At 34.9% G+C, this 20,908-nt stretch overlaps 2 protein-coding genes across 5 annotated transcripts; both read left to right on the forward strand.

Annotated features, from left to right (window-relative positions):
• Positions 1-1,164: 1,164 nt before the first annotated feature.
• LOC110665422 (ethylene-responsive transcription factor 9) lies at positions 1,165-2,142 on the forward strand. The gene has a single exon (XM_021825531.2). The coding sequence runs from the start codon at positions 1,249-1,251 to the stop codon at positions 1,888-1,890; it is 642 nt and encodes a 213-aa protein (XP_021681223.1). The 5' UTR covers positions 1,165-1,248; the 3' UTR covers positions 1,891-2,142.
• A 1,875-nt stretch (positions 2,143-4,017) lies between these two features.
• Positions 4,018-20,407, forward strand: LOC110665421 (phospholipid-transporting ATPase 2). Of its 4 annotated transcripts, none has more exons than XM_021825529.2 (25): positions 4,018-4,342; positions 4,599-4,818; positions 4,917-5,130; positions 5,417-5,533; positions 6,646-6,738; positions 6,838-7,012; positions 7,731-7,897; positions 8,448-8,552; positions 9,273-9,370; positions 9,470-9,612; positions 10,619-10,715; positions 10,872-10,981; positions 11,081-11,245; positions 12,311-12,465; positions 12,580-12,660; positions 12,766-12,886; positions 13,271-13,377; positions 13,652-13,783; positions 15,342-15,495; positions 16,391-16,508; positions 16,643-16,816; positions 16,973-17,024; positions 19,336-19,463; positions 19,673-19,823; positions 19,931-20,407. In XM_021825529.2, exons 2-25 carry the CDS (start codon positions 4,691-4,693, stop codon positions 20,264-20,266), a joined length of 3,321 nt encoding a protein of 1,106 aa, XP_021681221.2. In that variant the 5' UTR covers positions 4,018-4,342; positions 4,599-4,690; the 3' UTR covers positions 20,267-20,407. The 4 variants fall into 4 exon arrangements, 3 of the variants coding, with proteins under 3 accessions (XP_021681221.2, XP_021681217.2, XP_057984364.1); XM_021825525.2 differs by having other exon boundaries at positions 11,088-11,245; positions 12,274-12,465; XM_058128381.1 differs by lacking the exons at positions 4,018-4,342; positions 4,599-4,818 and having other exon boundaries at positions 4,997-5,130; positions 5,401-5,533; positions 11,088-11,245; positions 12,274-12,465.
• The last annotated feature ends 501 nt before the right edge of the window (positions 20,408-20,908 follow it).

Raw genomic sequence — 20,908 nt, forward strand, 5'->3', positions numbered from 1 at the left:
CACCCTTGAGGACGCGTCAAGGGCAAGACAAAAACGCGTGTCCCACTTTTAGTGGCCGGTTTTACTCTCTGTGTCTCACTTGACTGTCGGTTCAAAAGAACTATTCTTAAAGAGAGAGAGGAAAGCAAACTCTGTGTGTGTGTGTGTGTGTGTGTGAGAGAGAGAGAGAGAGAGGGAGACGGCGATGCGGTGGCCGGTTTTACTCTGTGTCTCACTTAACTGTCGGTTCAAAAGAACTATTCTTAAAGAGAGAGAGGAAAGCAGACTGTGCGTGTGTGTGTGTGTGAGAGTGAGAGAAAGAGAGAGAGGGAGACGGCGATGCGGTGGATAACACTATCTCTAGTCGTTAGCGTTGGTCGTTATCTGATCCACTAAAATTTGTCGGCACTCTCCCAATTGTTGGATGTCGAGCGTGCCCACACGCTCCATCGTTTTGAAAATTTTAATAAAGCCTATCCTCTATTCTTCGGTTCTCTAATTAATAATTTATTATTTTAAATAAATTAAATATATTGAATTATCAAAAAAGAATGTATTTTAATTTTTTTATTTTGATCTATCTACTTTTTTTTTATTTATTTTACCTTAAAATTTTATATTTATAATAAATAAGTGTAATTTATTCAGTACAAATTACTAAATTTAATTTGTTATAAAGTTAAAAAATATAGCAAGTAATGTATTTAAAATATGTTCATTTAAACAAATTATAGTAAATTAAAAAAATAAAAATTATTAAACCAAAAAATTTAAAAATATATAAAATTTTGAAATAATAAAAAATTAATTTTTATATTAAAGTATTAATCATAGATGGTGATTGCTTTTATAACTACTTCTCCTTTCGGCTATAATTATTTTATACATTTTCTATAATTACAAAAGTTTGATGTACGCTCTTGAGAGAAAGCGTGTGGGATTGGGGAAGACAAAAGTGCACAACGTCAAGCCGTGATAAAACGGGCCCCGTTAGGAGAGCCGGCAGAGAACGCCGTTTGTCTCGATATTTCCGCGTGACACGTAACCCAGACAAATTATCATATTTGTCTCTACGCTCTTATCGCTTGGGCGGCGCCCGCAGTCAAACTCCTAGTTGACTGGACCCCACATTCCTCTCTAACCCGGCAACCCAACCACTCTGTTCACTTCATCTATAAAACCCATCTCCGCATTTCCCTTCGGAAACCATCGTACAAACGCCACCGTTAACTCTACAGAAGCAAAGAAATCGTAAACCATTCATGCGAAATGGCTCCCAAGGAGAAGAGCAACGCTACCACTGGCTTCAATAAAGGCAGTAGCGGCAGTAAAGATAAGAAAGAGATGCATTACAGAGGTGTTAGGAAGAGGCCATGGGGCCGTTACGCCGCCGAGATTCGGGATCCCGGTAAGAAAAGCCGGGTCTGGTTAGGCACTTTTGATACTGCTGAGGAGGCAGCTAGAGCCTACGACAAGGCGGCGCGTGAGTTTCGTGGCTCCAAGGCCAAGACTAACTTCCCTTTACCCGGCGAAATCGCTCCGATCAACACCAAGGTTGTTGACCATATAGATAACCAGAGTCCTAGCCAGAGTAGCACAATCGAGTCCTCCAATCCTCTGGCTGTGCGTGAGGTCACGAGCAACATCGGTGCCGTGAGTGGGGTGGTGGAAAGGTTTCCGTTTGTTTATCAACAGCAGAACGTTGTGGGTCCAGTTTGGTTTTTTGAAGGGAGAAGCAGGCCCGAGTTTATGACTCAGCTATTCCCTGTCCGGTTTAACCCAGTAGGAGTGGAATTCAATGGTGGGCTCGTCAGCAGTGGAACCCAGAGTGACTCGGACTCATCATCTGTGGTTGACTGCAAACCAGCAAGAGATATCGATCTTAATCTTCCTCCATTGGAGGAAGCTTGATCTAATTTATTGAATTAATTTTTCAGAGAAATAACTCATTTATCATTACTAATCATATCTATATCTTTGATAATTAAAGAAAAGTAGTTACTGGGTTATCATTGGATGTAAATAGCTTAGGTTTTTTTTTTTTTTTATGCAACTGAGAGAAATACTTATGATTTTCTCTTTTGAGTTGTTTTTATTGTAGGCATACATTAATTCTACAAGTGTTTTTCTTTTTGAAAAATGAATACCAATTAATTGCTGATATTTATGTTTTATTTTATTTTATTTTGAATCATTAAATTAGATTTAATTATTTAATTTAAAATTTATTCATTTTATTTTCATTTTTAAATACACGTAATTTATTTCATCAAAATAAAAATTTTCATCCAAATCTTGGAATTTATGGATATTATTATTTGTATTTTTTTTAATTAATTTAAAATACGTAGCGAATAAGTTCGGTAGTAAAGCGTAAGAGGCACCGACTGGGCGGCCAAAATTAAAGCAAGATCGTAGGTGGGGCCCGGGCAGAAATTCCGCGTTGAAAACGGGGAACATGTCGCGTGTACGGCTGGCCGGCACGTGTACTTCTTTACTAATATATCCCTAAAAAAAAAAGGAAATTTCATATTAAGAAAAAAGCTTCAGTGGAAATGTGTAGTTTCCTGGTAGATGAGGTGGAAGAATCGTGGGGGAGACGGATCGGATTTGATCTGGTGTGGTTGGCAGGTTGGTGTTTGCTGTGGGCCCCTGCTGTAGCAGCTGAAGAAAAATTTTTTAAACTTTATGGCCGCTCCTGCTTTCGGTAGGCCACCAGCGCGCGTCGCGGAATCTATGGAGTGGATTTCGCCAATTCCATTCATCATTACATGGATTTATATCATAATAATTTGTTCTTTCTTAATTAACTATTAGTATATTTTTATATTAATTTGCATATATTAAAATTAAATTTTAATATATTCTAAACAAAATTAATATGCAATCACAAGATAATTTAATTGATATATTTTTTTTTTACTTTAGGTCCTAAACTGAAAAAAAAAATCTCTTAGAGCTTTCTTTTTATAAAATTTAAATATTTATATTAAATTGTCAAAATATAAAAAAATTTATTTTTTTTAATTACACCACATTTATTGGGTATTCTCGCCCCATAATTGATGGATTAAAACAATGGTTTGATTTTATTAGACCAATTAATTTCCTAAAAACTTCAATTTAAATTAAAAAAAAAGGCTGTTGAGTTAAAATTGAAAATGAATGGTTTTGATTGAATTACAAATCAAAAGTGAAATTTAATTTAAAATCAAATAATTGGAAGTCTAATATTAAATTAATTATCAATCGTTTAATTTTCCGCTAAAATTGACGGCACGTGACGTGGTACGTACAGCTCAGAGAAGCCGTGAGTGAGTTTGGTGACGTGTCGAACGTGCAGAGACAGAAAGCTAAGCCGCCAAGGCTTTTTTTGATATTGATTTGAATTATTTTGGCATTATTTTATTTTACTGCTTCTGCCTCTTTCAGCTGTGGGGTCCATCAACGCACTAAGTGCACGGTTGCATGCCACGCGTCACGAGCACTTCTTACTTCTTGCCGTCACCAACTGGGCAGGAAAAGAGAAGGCTTTTTCTCATTTCGACTCTACTCTGCTTCTACCACACACCTGTCGGCTGGATTTCAAGTCGAATTAAAATACAATAATAAAAAATGGAGACATTATAATAATTAAATTAAATAAAAAATAATTTTAAATATATTAAATAAATTAACTAAAAATCAATCTGAAACAATTCAATTAAAATTTTTTAATTATAATGGATCGTAATGTCTATGAGGGAATGAAGGGATTTAGAAAATTAACTGGCTCACGGACCAGTCCAGAGTCCAGCCCGTTTGGTCCAAACTGATATGAGCATGTGCATTAGTTGAGATTATGAAGCTTCAGCCCATCTGAATTCATTTATTTTATATATACATATATTTTTAATTTTTTAACAAAATTTTATATTAAATATTATACAAAATTATTTTTAATTTTTTTTTACTGAAAATGTTGAATTCAAATTGTACATAGTAATATATTAACCTGATTTGATCCAATAATTAGAGATTGTCATTTATTTATATCAATTCTCCATTCAAAATTAGAAGGAGTTCATATTTTTTCCAAAGCAAAAGTAGAAAGAGTAAGGTAATATGATTGGCTACCGTTGACAGGCCAGCATGATGTCAACTGACATGGCTAAATCAGGGCTGTACCGGTACAGGAGAAAGTTTCCAACGCTATCGAACGGTCTCTTAGGGCTTCCTCACAATTCAAACAGTGGTCACGCGCCCACCTAATCACCATCGTTCCTCGTCTTCGAGTTCCAACGTCCAACGGAGAGAAACGAGCGCAGAGACCCAAGAGGGCCAAGGCTATTCCTAACGAGAAATAAAAATTGAAAAAAAAAAGGTACGATCTCTTTTTCAATCCTAATTAAGAAAGTAAAAAATAAAAATGGAACAATTCTAAGGAATTTCGGAGCATTCGGATCGAATTCATATCAAAATTACAGTACGATTAATCTTATTCTTCCTTTTTTTTTTAAAAAAAAATTATTGTGGAGGCTTACCTAATTTTTGTTTTTATTTTTCTAAATTTGTTCATCTATGAATCTTCTCGTAACCTCTATGTGACTGCTGTCATTGTGTGATTTATGCTTTTGCAGGTTGTGAAGCTGTGAAATTCGTAAGCTGTTGATATACTTAATAGGAGTCTGTTGATTGTTAATCATTTGATTCTAATTGAAAAAAAAAAAAAATGAAGCGATTTGTATACATCAATGATGATGAATCGCCAACACAAGAACTTTACTGTGATAATCGCATATCAAACAGAAAATATACCTTACTGAATTTTCTCCCCAAAAATTTGTGGGAGCAGTTCAGGTGAATTCTCTTTTTATGCATAAGTAATCAGTGAATGTAAATATATACATGTATGTTGTTATATGCTCTTACTAAGAATTGCTTTCTGCTGGTTTCAGCCGGTTCATGAACCAATATTTCTTGTTGATTGCTTGTCTTCAGTTGTGGTCACTTATTACTCCAGTAAACCCTGCCAGTACTTGGGGTCCGCTTATTTTTATATTTGCAGTATCAGCAACCAAAGAAGCTTGGGATGATTATAATAGATATCTCTCAGACAAGAAAGCGAACGAGAAAGAAGTGTGGGTTGTTAGGAAGGGCATCAAAAAGCATGTATGGAAGTGTTTTATTTACATTTTCCCCTTTTTTTAGTTATATATTTTCTCTAGTGCTGAATTTACTAGGAGAGCAATTAAATTAATATTCAGTTAACTGTAGGGGACGTATAGATGCATGATCATAGAAGCATCCTCTAAAGTTAACTGAATATTGATAATAGAAGCTTAGAATCTAAACGATGGCTTTTTCAGCTGAAAGTGTATGTCATGCTGTGCTAAAGCTATCCACAATACATTGTATTCATTTGTTCATTAAATTACTCAGCGGTATTCATTTGTAGATCCAAGCACAGGACATTCATGTGGGTAATATAGTGTGGCTTCGAGAAAATGATGAAGTGCCATGTGATCTTGTTTTGATTGGTACCTCAGATCCTCAAGGTCTCTGCTATGTGGAGGTAATTTGCAATTCTATACTAGTAATCAGTATTAAAGTTGTAACTATAGGTTGTTATTCAAGAAATCTTGTTCTTTCTCTGTGTGTCATTGTTAACATCCTGCATTTATAGTATAGCACATTTAGTTCAACTATGGAATAGAAAGAGGAGGTTAACAAAAAATGGGAATGACACTGCTCATTTAGGTAAAGTTAGATTGAGAGTGATAGCCTTTGTTGGACTTGGAGGACCATCAGTTTCCAACAAAGGATATGTCCTCTTTCATTGTTTATTGCATAGCTTTTGTTCTTGTTTATGCTCAAAGTGGGTTGGCTTTGTGGATTAAAACTGGCATAGTGCTACAATTCCATAAACTTATTGACAAATGTGATTCTTTTGATTCTGATAAAATACTTTATAATGCTTCTGATATTGGATCTTTTGTCTAAACTCTTTTAAGGTTTCCAAACATTAAAAGTTAAAACTTGTTTTAACTGTGAAACTTTTAAATTAATTTGGACTATTCACTTTTCTCTGATTAAACTCTTTGCTTATTTACGTCCTAATTTTGTCCTTACTTTGGATAGGAAATAATTCTTAAAGAACATTTTTTATTGCACAACCTATCATCTTCTCAAGTGATGTTAGATTTGATATGATCTTCCAACCATAACTATCATATAATGTAAGATATTGCAGGCCCTACTGCTTATCTATACCACTCACATAATGTATTCCATCATGCTTATGGATGTGTATGTGCACATGAATACAAACTTGTATAACTAAGGCATACATCCTTTCCAATATATTGTGTTCTGGGTTGGTTTTAGCCTGAGGTAAAAGTATGATGTCAAGCCAGACAATTCTGACTTGTAACTTTGATCAAAGTTCTCCTGCCTCTGCTAATTCAGCTGAAGTGCTACAATTCATTCCCTTCCATCTTAACCTGGTCTCCTGCAAAAATTTACTCTTGACCTTCTGTAAAAAAAAGAGGCTTTACTCTTCTTAAGAGCCTAACTGAATAGGATCTTTGATATTTATATTATGGCTAAATATTGTAATGTTCATTTTTCAGAATTTGTTGTATATTCATACATTTTGAGATGCTGATAGTCTAACATGATTTGCAGACAGCTGCCTTGGATGGTGAGACTGATCTGAAGACCAGGGTAATACCCTCTGCTTGCATGGGAATAGATTCTGAGTTGTTGCACAAAATCAAGGCAAGTTTCCTTAAGATTCAACAATCATGTAAAATTTTTTGATATTTTGCCATCAGTTTTAATTTGTCCTGATTCATTGTTAACATATTTTATCCTCAGGGTGTTGTTGAGTGTCCAAACCCAGATAAGGACATCAGGCGATTTGATGCAAATTTGCGCTTGTTTCCTCCATTTATTGATAATGATGTTTGCCCTTTGACCATAAAAAACACAATTCTTCAGTCATGCTACTTGCGAAATACAGAGTGGGTTTGTGGAGTGGCTGTCTACACAGGCAAGTCATATTTTTTGAAGTGTGATGGTCATAAATATCATATGTACTAGTTTGTTTTATTGTACCATTTATGTGTTTATTATGCTTGGATTTGCAAGTGACAGAAATATATTTGTCCATTGGCATGTGTGCTTTTGCTTATTTATATAGAATTATAGATGGATGGATGGATGGATAGGTATAACCTTGCTAGTTATAGAAATATAATTTTGCTTGTGCATATGCTTATGTGTGTGGATGGACTAAGAATTTTAACCTAGGCTTTGATTGGAGCTTATGTTTAGGGTTGCATTTTTAGCGCATCTACCTGCATATGATACGAGTACCAAAGAGAAAGGCTGGTCTATTGGTTTTGCTTACTTTTATTTATGTAGTTCATGACTTCATGTAGTCATGCTATGAGAATTACTGTGCCAATGTTTCATGTACTTGTTCTTTAGACTATCTCTTCATTGTTGGGACTTGGGAACAATTCTTGAATCAATCTTGAGCGACTTTTTAAATGGCAGACTATCACCTCTCTTTCTCTCGGCATTTTCTGAACTTGTACTACCTTTGTACGCTATGAATTTTGTTCTTGGATTATTTGGCTTGCTGTTTCTTTGTTCACTAAGTTGTATTTTCCCCTTTTCTGGATGAATATTTCTTTTTTCCTGGTGATAATTTCTGATCTGTGATCTATGTGATGTAATTTTTATATATCTTTTTTACTTTCCAGGCAATGAAACTAAGCTGGGTATGAGTAGGGGTGTTCCTGAACCTAAGCTTACAGCTATGGATGCCATGATTGACAAGCTGACTGGGGCTATATTTGTTTTCCAAATAGTGGTAGTTATTGTTCTAGGCATAGCTGGGAATGTCTGGAAGGACACAGAAGCTAGAAAGGTTTGTTGGGCTTGTCAACTTACAATGCTTTTGCGATAACTAAGTTGAATTCATATTTGAAATTTTCGTTTTTTTGGATCATGGGCCTCTTGAGAATTTACAGACTTGATCTTGTTTGAAGTTATAGCTTTTGTTTTCCATTGCAAGAATCTTGCTGAAATCTTGAAGTGGATAATCTCAATAAGCCTACTTGTTCTTGATCTGATGGCTAGAATTATTATTATTGGGATTTTAGATTTATAAAGAGTCTTGTAATCTTCTATTTCTAATTGCAAACAGATATCGAATAAGGTCATCGCTCTGTAGCTTTGTTTGGAGACCATGAGTGCCAAACTTCTCTTACTCTCACTTACTCAATCTTCCCCCTCCACCTCTGTTTCTATGTTTCTTTCTCTTTTAGCATCCTGTTTGCACAATAAATTTTCGTAGTTCTCAAATTCTAAACTTGAGCCTTGATTTGTTTCCTCCTCTAGTCCTGTGTTCTTTGCAAGAGAGCTTATTATCTTAAAAGTGCCCAAATACATACTCATTTTCTCAGTTTTGTTTGCAGAAATGGTATGTTCTATATCCAAATGAAGGTCCATGGTATGAACTGCTGGTAATCCCTCTAAGATTCGAGTTGCTATGTTCCATTATGATACCCATATCTATTAAGGTAAGTTTTGCATTCCCTGCTATCAATTTTTTAGTGCCAACATGGTTGTTGTGGTGATTTGGCATATAAGGGAGAAGCATGTTCTGTTCTGTAGAATCTGTACATGCTTTATGCTGTAGATTATCATTGTTGTTATTTTTGAATTGAATGGTATTGGAAGAAAATTTGGTCTAGTTGGATATCCTATGGAGACTAGGAATCAGTCCAGTCCCCAGAAAAGGAATATGAGATCCTAGAAGGACAAAATTTAAAAATCTAACTGGTTTTTATTTTTAGGTTGAATCTGTTTAAGTTGTAGATATCTACATTACCCAATCTGCAGACACTTGAGAAATAAGAAAGTGTTATGGTAGACATCTTCCAGCTCACAGTTGAGTTTTGGGATACCTAATATGGCCTTTCTGAAATCAATCTTATATGAACTACTGACGAACTTATGAAAGTAGCAGAATAAATAGTTTTAGTTGTCTCAATAGGGCAACAGCATAGTGTTTTTGTTATGTAAATATGAATTCCGTGACTGATGTGGGATATCAAAGTTTTAAGAGCTAAAATTGGTACCTTTTTACTAACTGTTGGATGTCAAAATTTTGCCTTGTTATTTGTTTTGACAAGGCAATATGTTCAATTGATTATTATGGTTTGTGATGATCTTAGTTTTAGGTTTAATGGATTGCCATTAGTCTAATGTTAAATGTTTGAACTTCTTTTCTGTCACAGGTATCTTTGGATCTTGTGAAGAGCTTATATGCAAAGTTTATTGATTGGGATGCTGAGATGATTGATTATGAAACTGGCTGTCCATCCCATGCAACAAAGTAAGTTGAGAGATTGACGAAAAGAACTGTTCTTGAAATGTGTACGAGAATCAAGTTATTTTGAATATGTTTTAAAGAGGCATTCATTGTGTGTGGCAGCACAGCAATAAGTGAGGACCTGGGACAAGTTGAGTACATTTTGACTGACAAAACTGGAACTCTCACTGAGAATAAAATGGTGTTTAGAAGATGCTGTATCAGTGGCATTTTCTATGGGAATGAGAGTGGGAATGCCTTGAAAGGTTTCTCTCTCTCTCTCTCTCTCTCTCTCTCTCTCTCTCTCTCACGCACACACATGCACACATGCACTGATTTTCTTTTTCTTTTTCCTTTTTTTTTAATGTTTGGATTTAATCATTATTTATCTTCCTGTCACTTATAGGCGTTGCACTTTGACCACCTATCCTCCTTTTGAATTTCCTATTCATCTTGTCTGGAAAAACTATTTTTGCAGTTCAATACTATTCTATTAGTGGAATTCGATTCAAGTGATTTTATAATAGAATTCATATGTTTGCAATAAATTTTGAAGTGATACAATTCATTTAAATTTAATTTTTTTTTTTAACAATTGAAAAGTAAAATGACTGCATTTACTCTTATTTATAAGAGAAATTCATAGGTAGACTTAGGCTACCACATGGCTGTTGACTAAAGCAATGAGATTCATTTCATATCATCCACAATTGAAGGATAATTAGAAATAAGTTACATATTTATCCATCACATCATCCACAATTTCAAGGATAATTAAAAATAAATATCATGGTTTCATGATTTTACTAACATGGAAGGATTTCATTGGTTTAGTCTATAGATGACATGGTGGACTAAGTCCTAAGAATTTCTTTATTATTGGCATGATTTTCATTTCTGTCAAAATGACTCTCTCTTCTAAGTTAAAAGAATTGAATTCTAGCACTAATGTGCTTTCCAAAAATGAGAATTGACCAAAAGAATTCTTGCATTTTTAATGGTTTTTTTAAACACTGAGTTTGAATTATGGACTTTAATTTTCTATTTTTTAAGGGCTTGATATCTTGCAGCCAGTGAAGCATAAACTATTAATGATATTTGAGATTCTTATTGTCAATTTATGTGATTTTAATTTGTGCATATATATATATATATATATATATATATATATATATATATTTTTTTTTTTTTTTTCTTTCATGTGGTGATACCATTTTCAGAATGCAGATACTTAGAATTTGGCTTCTAATTAATTCTTCCTTTGTTTCGCAGATGCCCAGCTGCTTAATGCTGTTGCTAGTGGATCTACTGATGTTATTCGGTTTCTTACAGTTATGGCAATATGTAATACTGTTATACCTGTCCAAAGGTGTATAACCTTTTCTTTTAAATAAGTTTTGAACTGTTAAAATTCTTTTCAGAGTTTTTGCTGTGTTGATATTTTGCCTTCAAGTTCAAACCATGTTAGATGCTTAACGGTAACATACAAATCATGCTTCTGACACCTTTCCTCCATTGCTTGTAGCAAAACTGGAGCAATCTTATACAAAGCTCAGTCTCAGGATGAGGATGCTCTTGTTCAAGCTGCTGCTAAGTTGCATATGGTTTTGTTCAATAGAAGTGGAAATATTCTTGGTAATAGATTTTGTGAATTTGGTTATCATGAATCATGATGGCTCTTACACTGCATGTGAAGAAAATGACATGAATTTTGTTAATTCTTGTGGTTGAAAGAGACCAGATACAATGCTTCTGTATTTCATTATGAAGTGTTGGAGACTCTGGAGTTCACTTCTGACAGGAAAAGGATGTCAGTTGTGGTCAGAGATTGCCAGAATGGAAAGATTATCCTTTTGTCAAAAGGAGCGGATGAAGCTATTCTTCCTTATGCTGCTGCAGGTGACTGGTGACCTTACGAATTAGAGCTACTTGTTGCTTGTCTGGAAATATTTGAAGGAAATACTTTAAATGCATTATTAAAATTAATTTTCCCAATCTGAACTTCACATTAATTTAGTTGTTGCCCCTAGATGCAGTATGCAACACCTGACTTGATACTTTGAAGTTCTTCTTCAAAATCAAATGGAGAAAAAGGTTTAAGATAAGATAGTATCTTCACAAGTTTTGTTCTTTTCTCTTGGGTTTTAACTAGGATTCTTAGTGCTTGTTAATGTGGCAGACCTCAAGAGCAATAGGCCCACCCCAGACTGAATTGAATTTCAGTGACACAGGAGGGTTTGCTCCTAACTTGGAAAATGTCTTGACTTGACCTAATGATGATGTACCAAAAAGAAGTTTTTTTTTTATTTTTTTTATTTTTTAAATGCTATTCTTAAATAATACCATTGTTACTTTTAGTTGTGCAAACTCTGAATGATAATTCTCCGAAAGAGTCTGCTCAAATATAGTTTTGTACTCAAGCATTGCTGTTCTTTTCTCAATTTAATATCTATGTTAGAGTCATTTATGTCTCAGAAATTCATAGCCAGCCAACTCCTTGGCATCAAGATCCGAAACATGGTCTTTTTTCTCTTTGGTTGCTTCTTACCAGGAAGGATTATTGATTTCCATGATATTTTCATTAATTGCTCTTAATTTTATCAAGGCCGATGCCTCTTCTCATCTTGGAAACTTTTGTGTGTGTGTGTGTTGGGGGGAGGGGGAAGAGAGGGGTTTAATAGTTACCAAGGATGTCTACCAAAATAGTAGGGACCCATTGAATTGTTATTTTCTATTCTCAAATCCTAACAATGACAATACTACCTATCAAATGGAAATATAAACAGTTTCTGTTAGTAGTTGGTGAATATTAACAGCTGTGCATGGTCATTTAATATATTAATAGGTAGAGTACAAATTGCATCTTGTAGATAAAGACAAAAAGAACAAGCACAAATGACTATAATGTATCTCTGTTATTGCATCAGTTGCTTGAATATCTGCTAATGGACCAACCAATTCCAGGACAACAAACAAGGACATTTAGTGAAGCTGTAGAACAATATGCCCAATTGGGGCTGCGGACATTATGCTTGGCCTGGCGGGAATTAAAAGAGGACGAATATCATGAGTGGTATTTGATGTTTAGAGAGGCCAGTAGCACATTGGTTGATAGGGAGGTAAAGGGTACACTTCATCTCAATGATCTTATCTTTTCTTTTCAGTTTTTTATTTTGTTTACGCCAGTTTAAGCTATGGTGATATTCATGCCTGAGTTGCACTGTTTCTTGCAGTGGAGAATAGCTGAAGTCTGCCAGAGATTAGAACATGATCTTGAAGTTCTTGGAGTTACTGCAATAGAAGATCGCCTACAGGTGAACCTTTTTTGTAATTGGGTTACTGAAATCCGAATCTTAGTATGACTTTTAGCTATTGGATGCTGAGATCTTTATCTTTATTTTTTTGGGGTAAATTTTCAGGATGGTGTACCAGAAACAATTGAAACTCTTAGGAAAGCAGGAATAAATTTTTGGATGCTAACCGGAGATAAGCAGAATACTGCCATACAAATTGCTCTTTCATGCAATTTTATTTCACCAGGTAGATTGAATACATTTTCAATCATTCTCTAGCATCTGATTTTATTCAATTGTTTCAAAATATTCTGAATATGAGAGATTAGCATTTTCCTAGCATTTTCCTTACTAAAGCATCAAGAGCCTTTAAAGATTTATATTACTAGGCTTGACTTGCTCAATCATGCGTACCTTACATCTATCTGTTCTCCTTTCTATACATCTACTTGCATAGTCGCATGGATCTAAATGACTTTCATGTGTTGGCTAAGGACCCATTGGCACTCTCTATGCTAATATCCTTGATGCTTGATTCCCAAAACTGCTTCATCTAATTGTCATTTTTTTCCCTCATAAATCTAATTTTATGGATCCCTAACTCCATTTCCTGTTTCTTTGTTCTTCACAGAACCAAAAGGTCAACTTCTATTAATCGATGGCAAAACCGAAGATGAAGTTTCTAGAAGTTTTGAAAGAGTTTTACTTACAATGAGGATAACAACTTCGGAACCAAAGGTATAGCAAAAACACTCATATCTTCAATGCATTTTTTGCTTACTACCATTTTTTATTCAATGCTCTGTTAAATGTGAATCACTGTTTTCTGTATGATTTAGAAATAAACCTTCTCAAAAAAAGGGTGTGCAAATACTAGCTAACCAGGAACTATGATCACTTGCGTATTAAGCATTGAAAGTACTGCTATTGTTGATTGGATATGAGCTGTGCTTAGGGCATTTTTAAATGCTAAGAATCATCTTATTTCTAAATAATTGCAATTTCTTCCCAGGACGTGGCATTTGTTGTTGATGGCTGGGCCCTAGAAATCTTATTGAAGCATTATCGGAAAGCTTTTACTGAATTGGCAATATTGTCAAGGACTGCAATATGTTGTCGTGTGACACCATCACAAAAAGCACAGGTTGTCTGGATTTAAGTTTGTAATGTTGGCCTTCCATTTGCATTTCTCTAATTTGCATTGTCAACTTAAATTTTTATTGAGAACATTTGATGGTCAAATCCTTTTCTGCACAAGTGTGGGATGCTTCGTGCACCGAGTCACCCTTATTTTTTGTAGCTGACTTTGGAATACATTGTATAACGGGAAAATGAAAAGTAGGTCTAAACCATGGCATTCAAAGGGGGCCCTTTCTGGATGAAGAGTTGAACTGGTTTGTTTGGAAAAAGAAATAATTCTTTACTTTAGAATCTATGTGTCCAAGAATGAGTTATCTCTCTTTGGAACCTACCAGACATGGAATGGATAAAGTAGAACTAGTTCGGTGCTGCTTCTATAATCTATCTCCGAAATTTCTTTGTATGCTTTTCCAATCTTGTCTTCAATGTATATTTCTAAAGGAGGATAACAGAAGGACCAGATGATGAGTGCTATGTTGGAGAGTTTGAAAGGAGAGGAGAGGTAGAAATATGAATTGGTTATCATCTCTCTATTGTTTGGATGTAAAGTGCAACGGAGTGAAAATCATCAATTAGTGAGTAATTGACAATTATTTTCTTGAGAGGATAGGAAGAAAAGAAGGGTAGACCTACATTGACTTGAAGGAGGGTAGTACAACATGACCTAGAAGTATTACACATTTCTGAGGATTTAATCCAAAATCGTTTAGAGTGGAGAAAGAGAATCCATATAGCCGACCTCAATAATTTTTGGGATAAAAGCTTAGTTAAGTTGAGTTGAGTTTTGCTCTGAAGAGTGTATGGGTTAGCTTTGAAATCAATGTGCATATGATCAGGTCATTGACTCTTCTATCATACTGGAGATGTTTTGTATTCTTGAATCCAGGGCAAAGAAAAAGCACGTAACAAACATAATTAGTACACAAGTGTCCATGGATTTAGAAATGCATGTGGTATTTGCTTGCACACTCTAATGCAGACTAACTGGGTATGATGACATGTTGCGGTTCTGCTAGATTTTTCTATAGGATTATGATGTGGCATGTATGTTCTAATATTGTACTCTGTTAAGTGGAATGGTGGGGAATCAATCATGTGATTGGCACATAATTAATTTATGCATTTTGGATTATTTCCCTGAACTTTGTTTTATATTTCTGATTATAACTGTATGTTTGAATGCTTTGTTGTTAATAAAATTTAGGGGGGGTTCAGTATAGAAATGCAGGCACAAAGCTTTTATGTTATGCTGTGCCTGCAATGATATGATGCAAAGCTTTTATGTTATGCTGTGCCTGCAATGATATGATGCATTTGGCTAGAGAGATGTTTGTAGTTTTTTAAGGAATAAATATAGTCTTTACAATTACTGCGGGATAGAATTGTGAAGGGTTTCTGGTTCATATTGTTCACATATTTAGTTTGTCCAATGAGTAACAGTTGTCCTTTAGAGGATTATGCAATTTTTGTATTTGATCTTCAACTTCAAATTACAATTCACCATACTAATATATTCCAATAGACTAAGACTGATTTGAGGTGTATGATACCTACTTCGGTAGCTTGTGGAGCTCTTGAAATCATGTGACTATAGAACATTGGCTATCGGAGATGGTGGGAATGATGTGAGAATGATACAACAAGCTGCCATTGGAGTTGGCATTAGTGGGAGAGAAGGACTGCAGGCAGCAAGGGCGGCTGATTATAGTATTGGAAGTAAGTATTTTTATATGTTCATATGACATGTGTTGTTAAGTTGGACTGTTATATTTTTTATCTGTTTGATGCTCTTATCAGTAGAATTTGCTTCAAAGTTTATTCCTGCAACTGGTTTTTAGGTGCATTTACTTCTGGGTGATTTTGTAACATTAATTGTTGTTGCTTCTTATTTGCAAAGAAACAACACTTGTACTTCCTTGCCCTAGACATTAAAACTAGACCCTCGTAGTGTTTGGATGATTTACTGGTTCAAATTAACTTCCCCAATTCTCTCTAGCTGTTAGATACCAATAAATTTTTTTTTTATTTCAGGAACATTTACCTGTTATGAAAAATCTTGGAAGCATTAAGAGACCTGCTATATTTTTTGGGGAACTTGAGATCTGTAACTGTAATAAGCATTGATGTGCACAAGAGATTAGCTTTATGAGCAATGAGTTATTATGTCAGCCACTTCAACATATGAATTTTGTTCACCAGTATATTCTTGGGCCTGGTCTTGTCTGCCTTTCTTAGGGGAGCTCAAAACTGGGAACAAAGTTGAACCTTTGCATAGAGAGGAAAATGTAGGCTTTGTGCTGAGGATATGTTAATCATGACAACGTAAATTTTCTGACGTTGGATAGATGTATAATGTCACATCAAACAACCGTTTTGGTTAAAATCAAGCACATGACCTTCAGTATCATTCTTGAAGTCTTCCTGCTTTGTATGATTGTGCAAACATCTTAAATTATATTCTCAGTGCAAATTGATTAATTTTAGGATGTTTTAGTCAACAGTGACAGAAATAATAAAGTTTAAAAAATTTTTAATATCATGTGTTGTCCTCTTTGATTTTTAATTAAATTTTTCTTTTTGACCTTTTTGACTGCATGTCTTTGATTTGCAGAGTTCAGGTTTCTTAAAAGACTTATACTTGTCCATGGGCGGTATTCATACAACCGAACAGCATTTCTGTCTCAGTATTCCTTTTATAAATCTCTACTTATATGTTTCATTCAAATCTTGTGAGTTTCCATATTCAGTGCCTTACCTTATTGCTCTCTTTATCTTGGTAATCAATAAATTAGCATGATAAATATCGAGCATTGGATAGACCTCTGATCTCCTTTTTTTGGTACTAAAATTAGCATATATACAGTTTTTCTTTCATTTCAGGTGTTTCTGGGACCAGTCTTTTCAATTCTGTTAGCTTGATGGCTTATAACGTTTTCTATACTAGTATACCTGTTCTAGTTAGTGTACTTGACAAAGATCTTAGTGAAGAAATGGTAATGCAGCATCCCCAAATTCTATTCTATTGCCAAGCTGGAAGGTATGTTTCTTTACTCTATTTGTGACATTTCTCCTTCTCGGTTTTTTTTAGTTGGTGGGTTTACTCGGATGTTGACCAGCATGATTTGTTGTTCATATGAGGATTATAGTTTATGTTGCTCTATGTTTGTTGAACCGACAATCATTATTGACACAGGCTTCTTAATCCAAGCACATTTGCAGGATGGTTTGGTCGATCTCTGTTCCATGTGAGTACTATCTTTTTGTGTAATTGCCTTCTTTTCACTAATAAACGTTTGGTTAGGCTTTCACTAATAAATGTTTATTAAACTTGGCTGTGCATTTTCCTGTAATCGACATTTAGAGACAAAAGTCACATACCTAATTTAAAGACCAACTAAAATTCATCAAATTTCAATGTTAAGTGATTGAAAATTCATATGCTTAGGTTAAAAGAAGAGGAATAAGAAGAAAAGATTTACTTGATTTTTCAGCAAATTCAACAAACATGATGAACTAGTTGAACTTGTGAGATATAATATTACAGTCTTTCTTGTTCTGTTTAGCAGGGGGAGAAGGATAATTCTTTATGGGTATTTTAGAAAAACGTCCTTGAGGTTAAGCAAAACACTCAAATTTATCCATGCTGTTTGAAAACCTAATAATTTAGTCCTTAATGTTTAAAAGTAAACAAATTATTCTTTCTGTCCAAAATCAAGTCAATTTACTGTTAGTCAAAACAAAAAAATAAAAGTTAAATTCTAATTAAAATTAAATGCCAAAATTGCCCTCCTTCTCTCTCTCTACTAGACCCAGCCACAATTTGGTTCTAGATTAGAACCGTACTGGCGACTTTGGTTCAGTTTTTGATCAAATTCACCAATCAATTTTTTTTTAAAGGGAAAATTTTGGTTTTGGCCCAAAATTGGACCGGCCTGGTTTCAGTCAATCTGGGTTTAGTTAGTTTCGGTTTCGAGTTAGACTATGGCCACCTCTACCCTTTATCTCTCTTCTCTCAACACACACATAGACCCCTCTCTCTCAAAACACATATATTTTTCTTCCTCTCTCTCTCTCCCCATCCAAAGAACCCATCAACTAAAATAACTAGAAATCAAGAACCAAACTCAACATGTTTCCAGAACTCATTCTCATTGAAAACAAAATGCAAGAGTAAAAATTTGTCTAGAATTCCAAAAGCAACAAAAGCATTGAAATTTATTCAAAGACAAATCAACAATATAAAAGCATTTAATTTTCCAAAACAAGCTTCCTACAAGTAAATAAACAAAGGACAAAAAATGCGAAGAACTTTTCAAAACGCAGCAACACAACTGGAAAGCAAGTGTTTCCTAGCTCTTCAACAATGATTTCTGACCATAAATCAACTTTATTTCCGCATGAGACATACACAACCCATAGACAATGTATCCATAGATTATGCTTCAGACAGAAAGGAAGAACAAATAATGAAATCATTGTTCTGTGGGTACTTGCTCTTACCACCATTGACCACCATCGCCGATTGGCATTTCCGATCACATCCCTAGGCGCCTCTCGATCTGCTGAGCATTCTTATGCCAGTCTCCGCTGATAAGCTCAATGGTTTGTGAGTTTCGGTGCTCGAAACCTTTGGTCTTCATTAATGTTGATCTCCTTCTCCAGTGATTATCAAGTGACATTATAGGTGTGAAGCAATTGTCAAAGGCAAGGAAAATCTACTAGACAGATTCACTCTTCCAAATGTTGCTGGAATTGCCATTAAATGCCGGAAAAAGCTTTGGCCTCCTCTCTCTCTCTCTCTCTCTCTCTCTCTCTCTCTCTCCCCTGGCTGCATTCTTTACTAGTGTACTTTGCTGACTGTGAGACCCACAACATGGCGCCACCGACTGCCTCCAAATCCACCAGGGAATCCTGGCCTCATCTTCTCCCTCTTGCTTCCCATCTTGCTTTCCCCTTTCTTTACTTTTTCGTTTTTTCCTTTTTATTTTGCCCAATGCATATTGACCAGTCAAAGAATATGGTATAAGGATATTTTTTTTGTCAATTCCACTATATTTAATGGCTAAATCAGAATTTTGAATGGAAGGAAGATCATTAGGTTTTTAAACAGCAGGGACGAACTTATGTATTTTGCTTAACCTTAGGGACATTTTTGTAAAATACCTTTTCTTGTTTTTAGTTTAACTTTCTTGAATGAAATTTTGTGTGAGGATGAACTTTAGAAACCTTCAATGAAGGTGTAATTTCTGATTAACAATTTGGTTAGATAATTATTTTCCTTACTCCTATTCAATCCATATTTTATATATGCATTTAAATTAAGAACAAAAGGCCATCAAACCCTTGAATTTCAGATTCTTATCCAAATGCAACTTTGATCAATTTATATTCTGAAATTGAAGGCACAACCTAATGTTAAATTATGAATTCTGAACGCCGTCTTTGCTTGAGGTGATCTTAGTTCACCGATTTAAGATCCAATTTACCTATGGATTTCCTTGGTGATGTATTCATGTGTCTCCTTTTCTTATCTGTTGATACTTTGATGATTTTCAGGCAATTGTTGTATTTATAATCAGTATAAATGCGTATGCCTATGAAAAAAGTGAAATGGAGGAGGTTGCAATGATGGCACTTTCTGGATGTATATGGTTGCAGGCTTTTGTTGTAACATTAGAGACCAAGTAAGCCTCCATCTCTTTCCTTTTGTTGTCGGTTAAAACTTTTAATAGAAGAATGAAATGAACCATTGGCTGGAATAAATCTAGTGAGCCTCCATTTAATTAATACAAATTGCAATAGAGACTTGGAGCAAGGCGTAGTTGGAACAATAAATTTGGTATTCAAAAATAGCCAAAGGTTTTAACTGCCTCGACTTGGTCATTGCATGCAGCTCCTTTACAATATTACAACACCTAGCCATATGGGGGAACTTAATTGCATTTTATGTCATCAACTGGATTGTTAGTTCCATTCCATCATCGGGGATGTATACGATAATGTTCCGGCTATGCAGACAACCAACTTACTGGATAACTGTATTTGTAAGTTTCTCTCAAACTTCTTAAGCATCATTCTTGTTCTATCCCCTTGAAACACCTCCCACCGAATTGCACACTGAAAACAACTCAATTGATTCAATTGTTTGCAGCTCATTGTTGCAGCGGGAATGGGCCCAATACTAGCCCTGAAGTACTTCCGCTATACATATAGACCGAGTAAAATCAACACCCTCCAGCAGGCTGAACGTTTGGGCGGACCAATATTGTCTCTGGGTAATATCGAGCCACAGCCAAGATCGTTAGAGAAAGAAGTTTCTCCATTATCAATTACTCAACCCAAGAACAGAAGTTTAGTTTACGAACCTCTATTATCAGATTCTCCAAACACTAGAAGATCTTTGGGATCAGGAACTCCATTTGATTTCTTTCAATCGCAATCCAGATCGTCTTCTTCGAGCTACTCAAGAAATTGCAAGGATAACTGAGCTCCACTTGGTAAAAAAAGAAGTTTATAGGCAGCATAGTTGATGGTATACAAGTTCTTTGTTAGAGTTGTAAAGCATACAATTTTTCCATCCCACATGATTTATTTACCCTTCAATGCCCACCTCCATTTTTTCCCCTTACCCCAAAACAATTGGATTGTGTGTTTTTTATGATTAGAATATGTTAAATTAAAATTAAAATTGAAAGTTTTTAAAAAGTATTTTCGAGATATTATTCTTAATAACACTCAAACAACAATGTCAAATCGATTTGTTTATTAAAATTGAAATTATCTTTAAAAATATAAAATTTTAAATTGGAATACCTTAATTTATTTTTCCATCTATGTTATATATCAGTCTGTAAATATAAATCTAAAAATGTAGGTATTCACATGTGTCAACCATAGCTTAGGTGAAGCTTGAGTGAGTCACAGGTCAGGCAGTATGGGCCAATTGTCCCATGCATAGCATTGATTTTCAATAAATGAAACGATAATTGTGACCCCCACCAAAGCAAAATTAAGGTGAAGCTTAGGTTAGGCAGGTGGGGAACCCTCAAAGGCCTCGATCAAAGAGTCATTTTTAGCATGGGCTACTCCACCACTCCCACACCATTTCTTGTGAGTACGTGTGTGACCA

This window comes from Hevea brasiliensis, chromosome 10, assembly GCF_030052815.1.
Source record: "Hevea brasiliensis isolate MT/VB/25A 57/8 chromosome 10, ASM3005281v1, whole genome shotgun sequence".
NCBI lineage: Eukaryota > Viridiplantae > Streptophyta > Magnoliopsida > Malpighiales > Euphorbiaceae > Hevea > Hevea brasiliensis.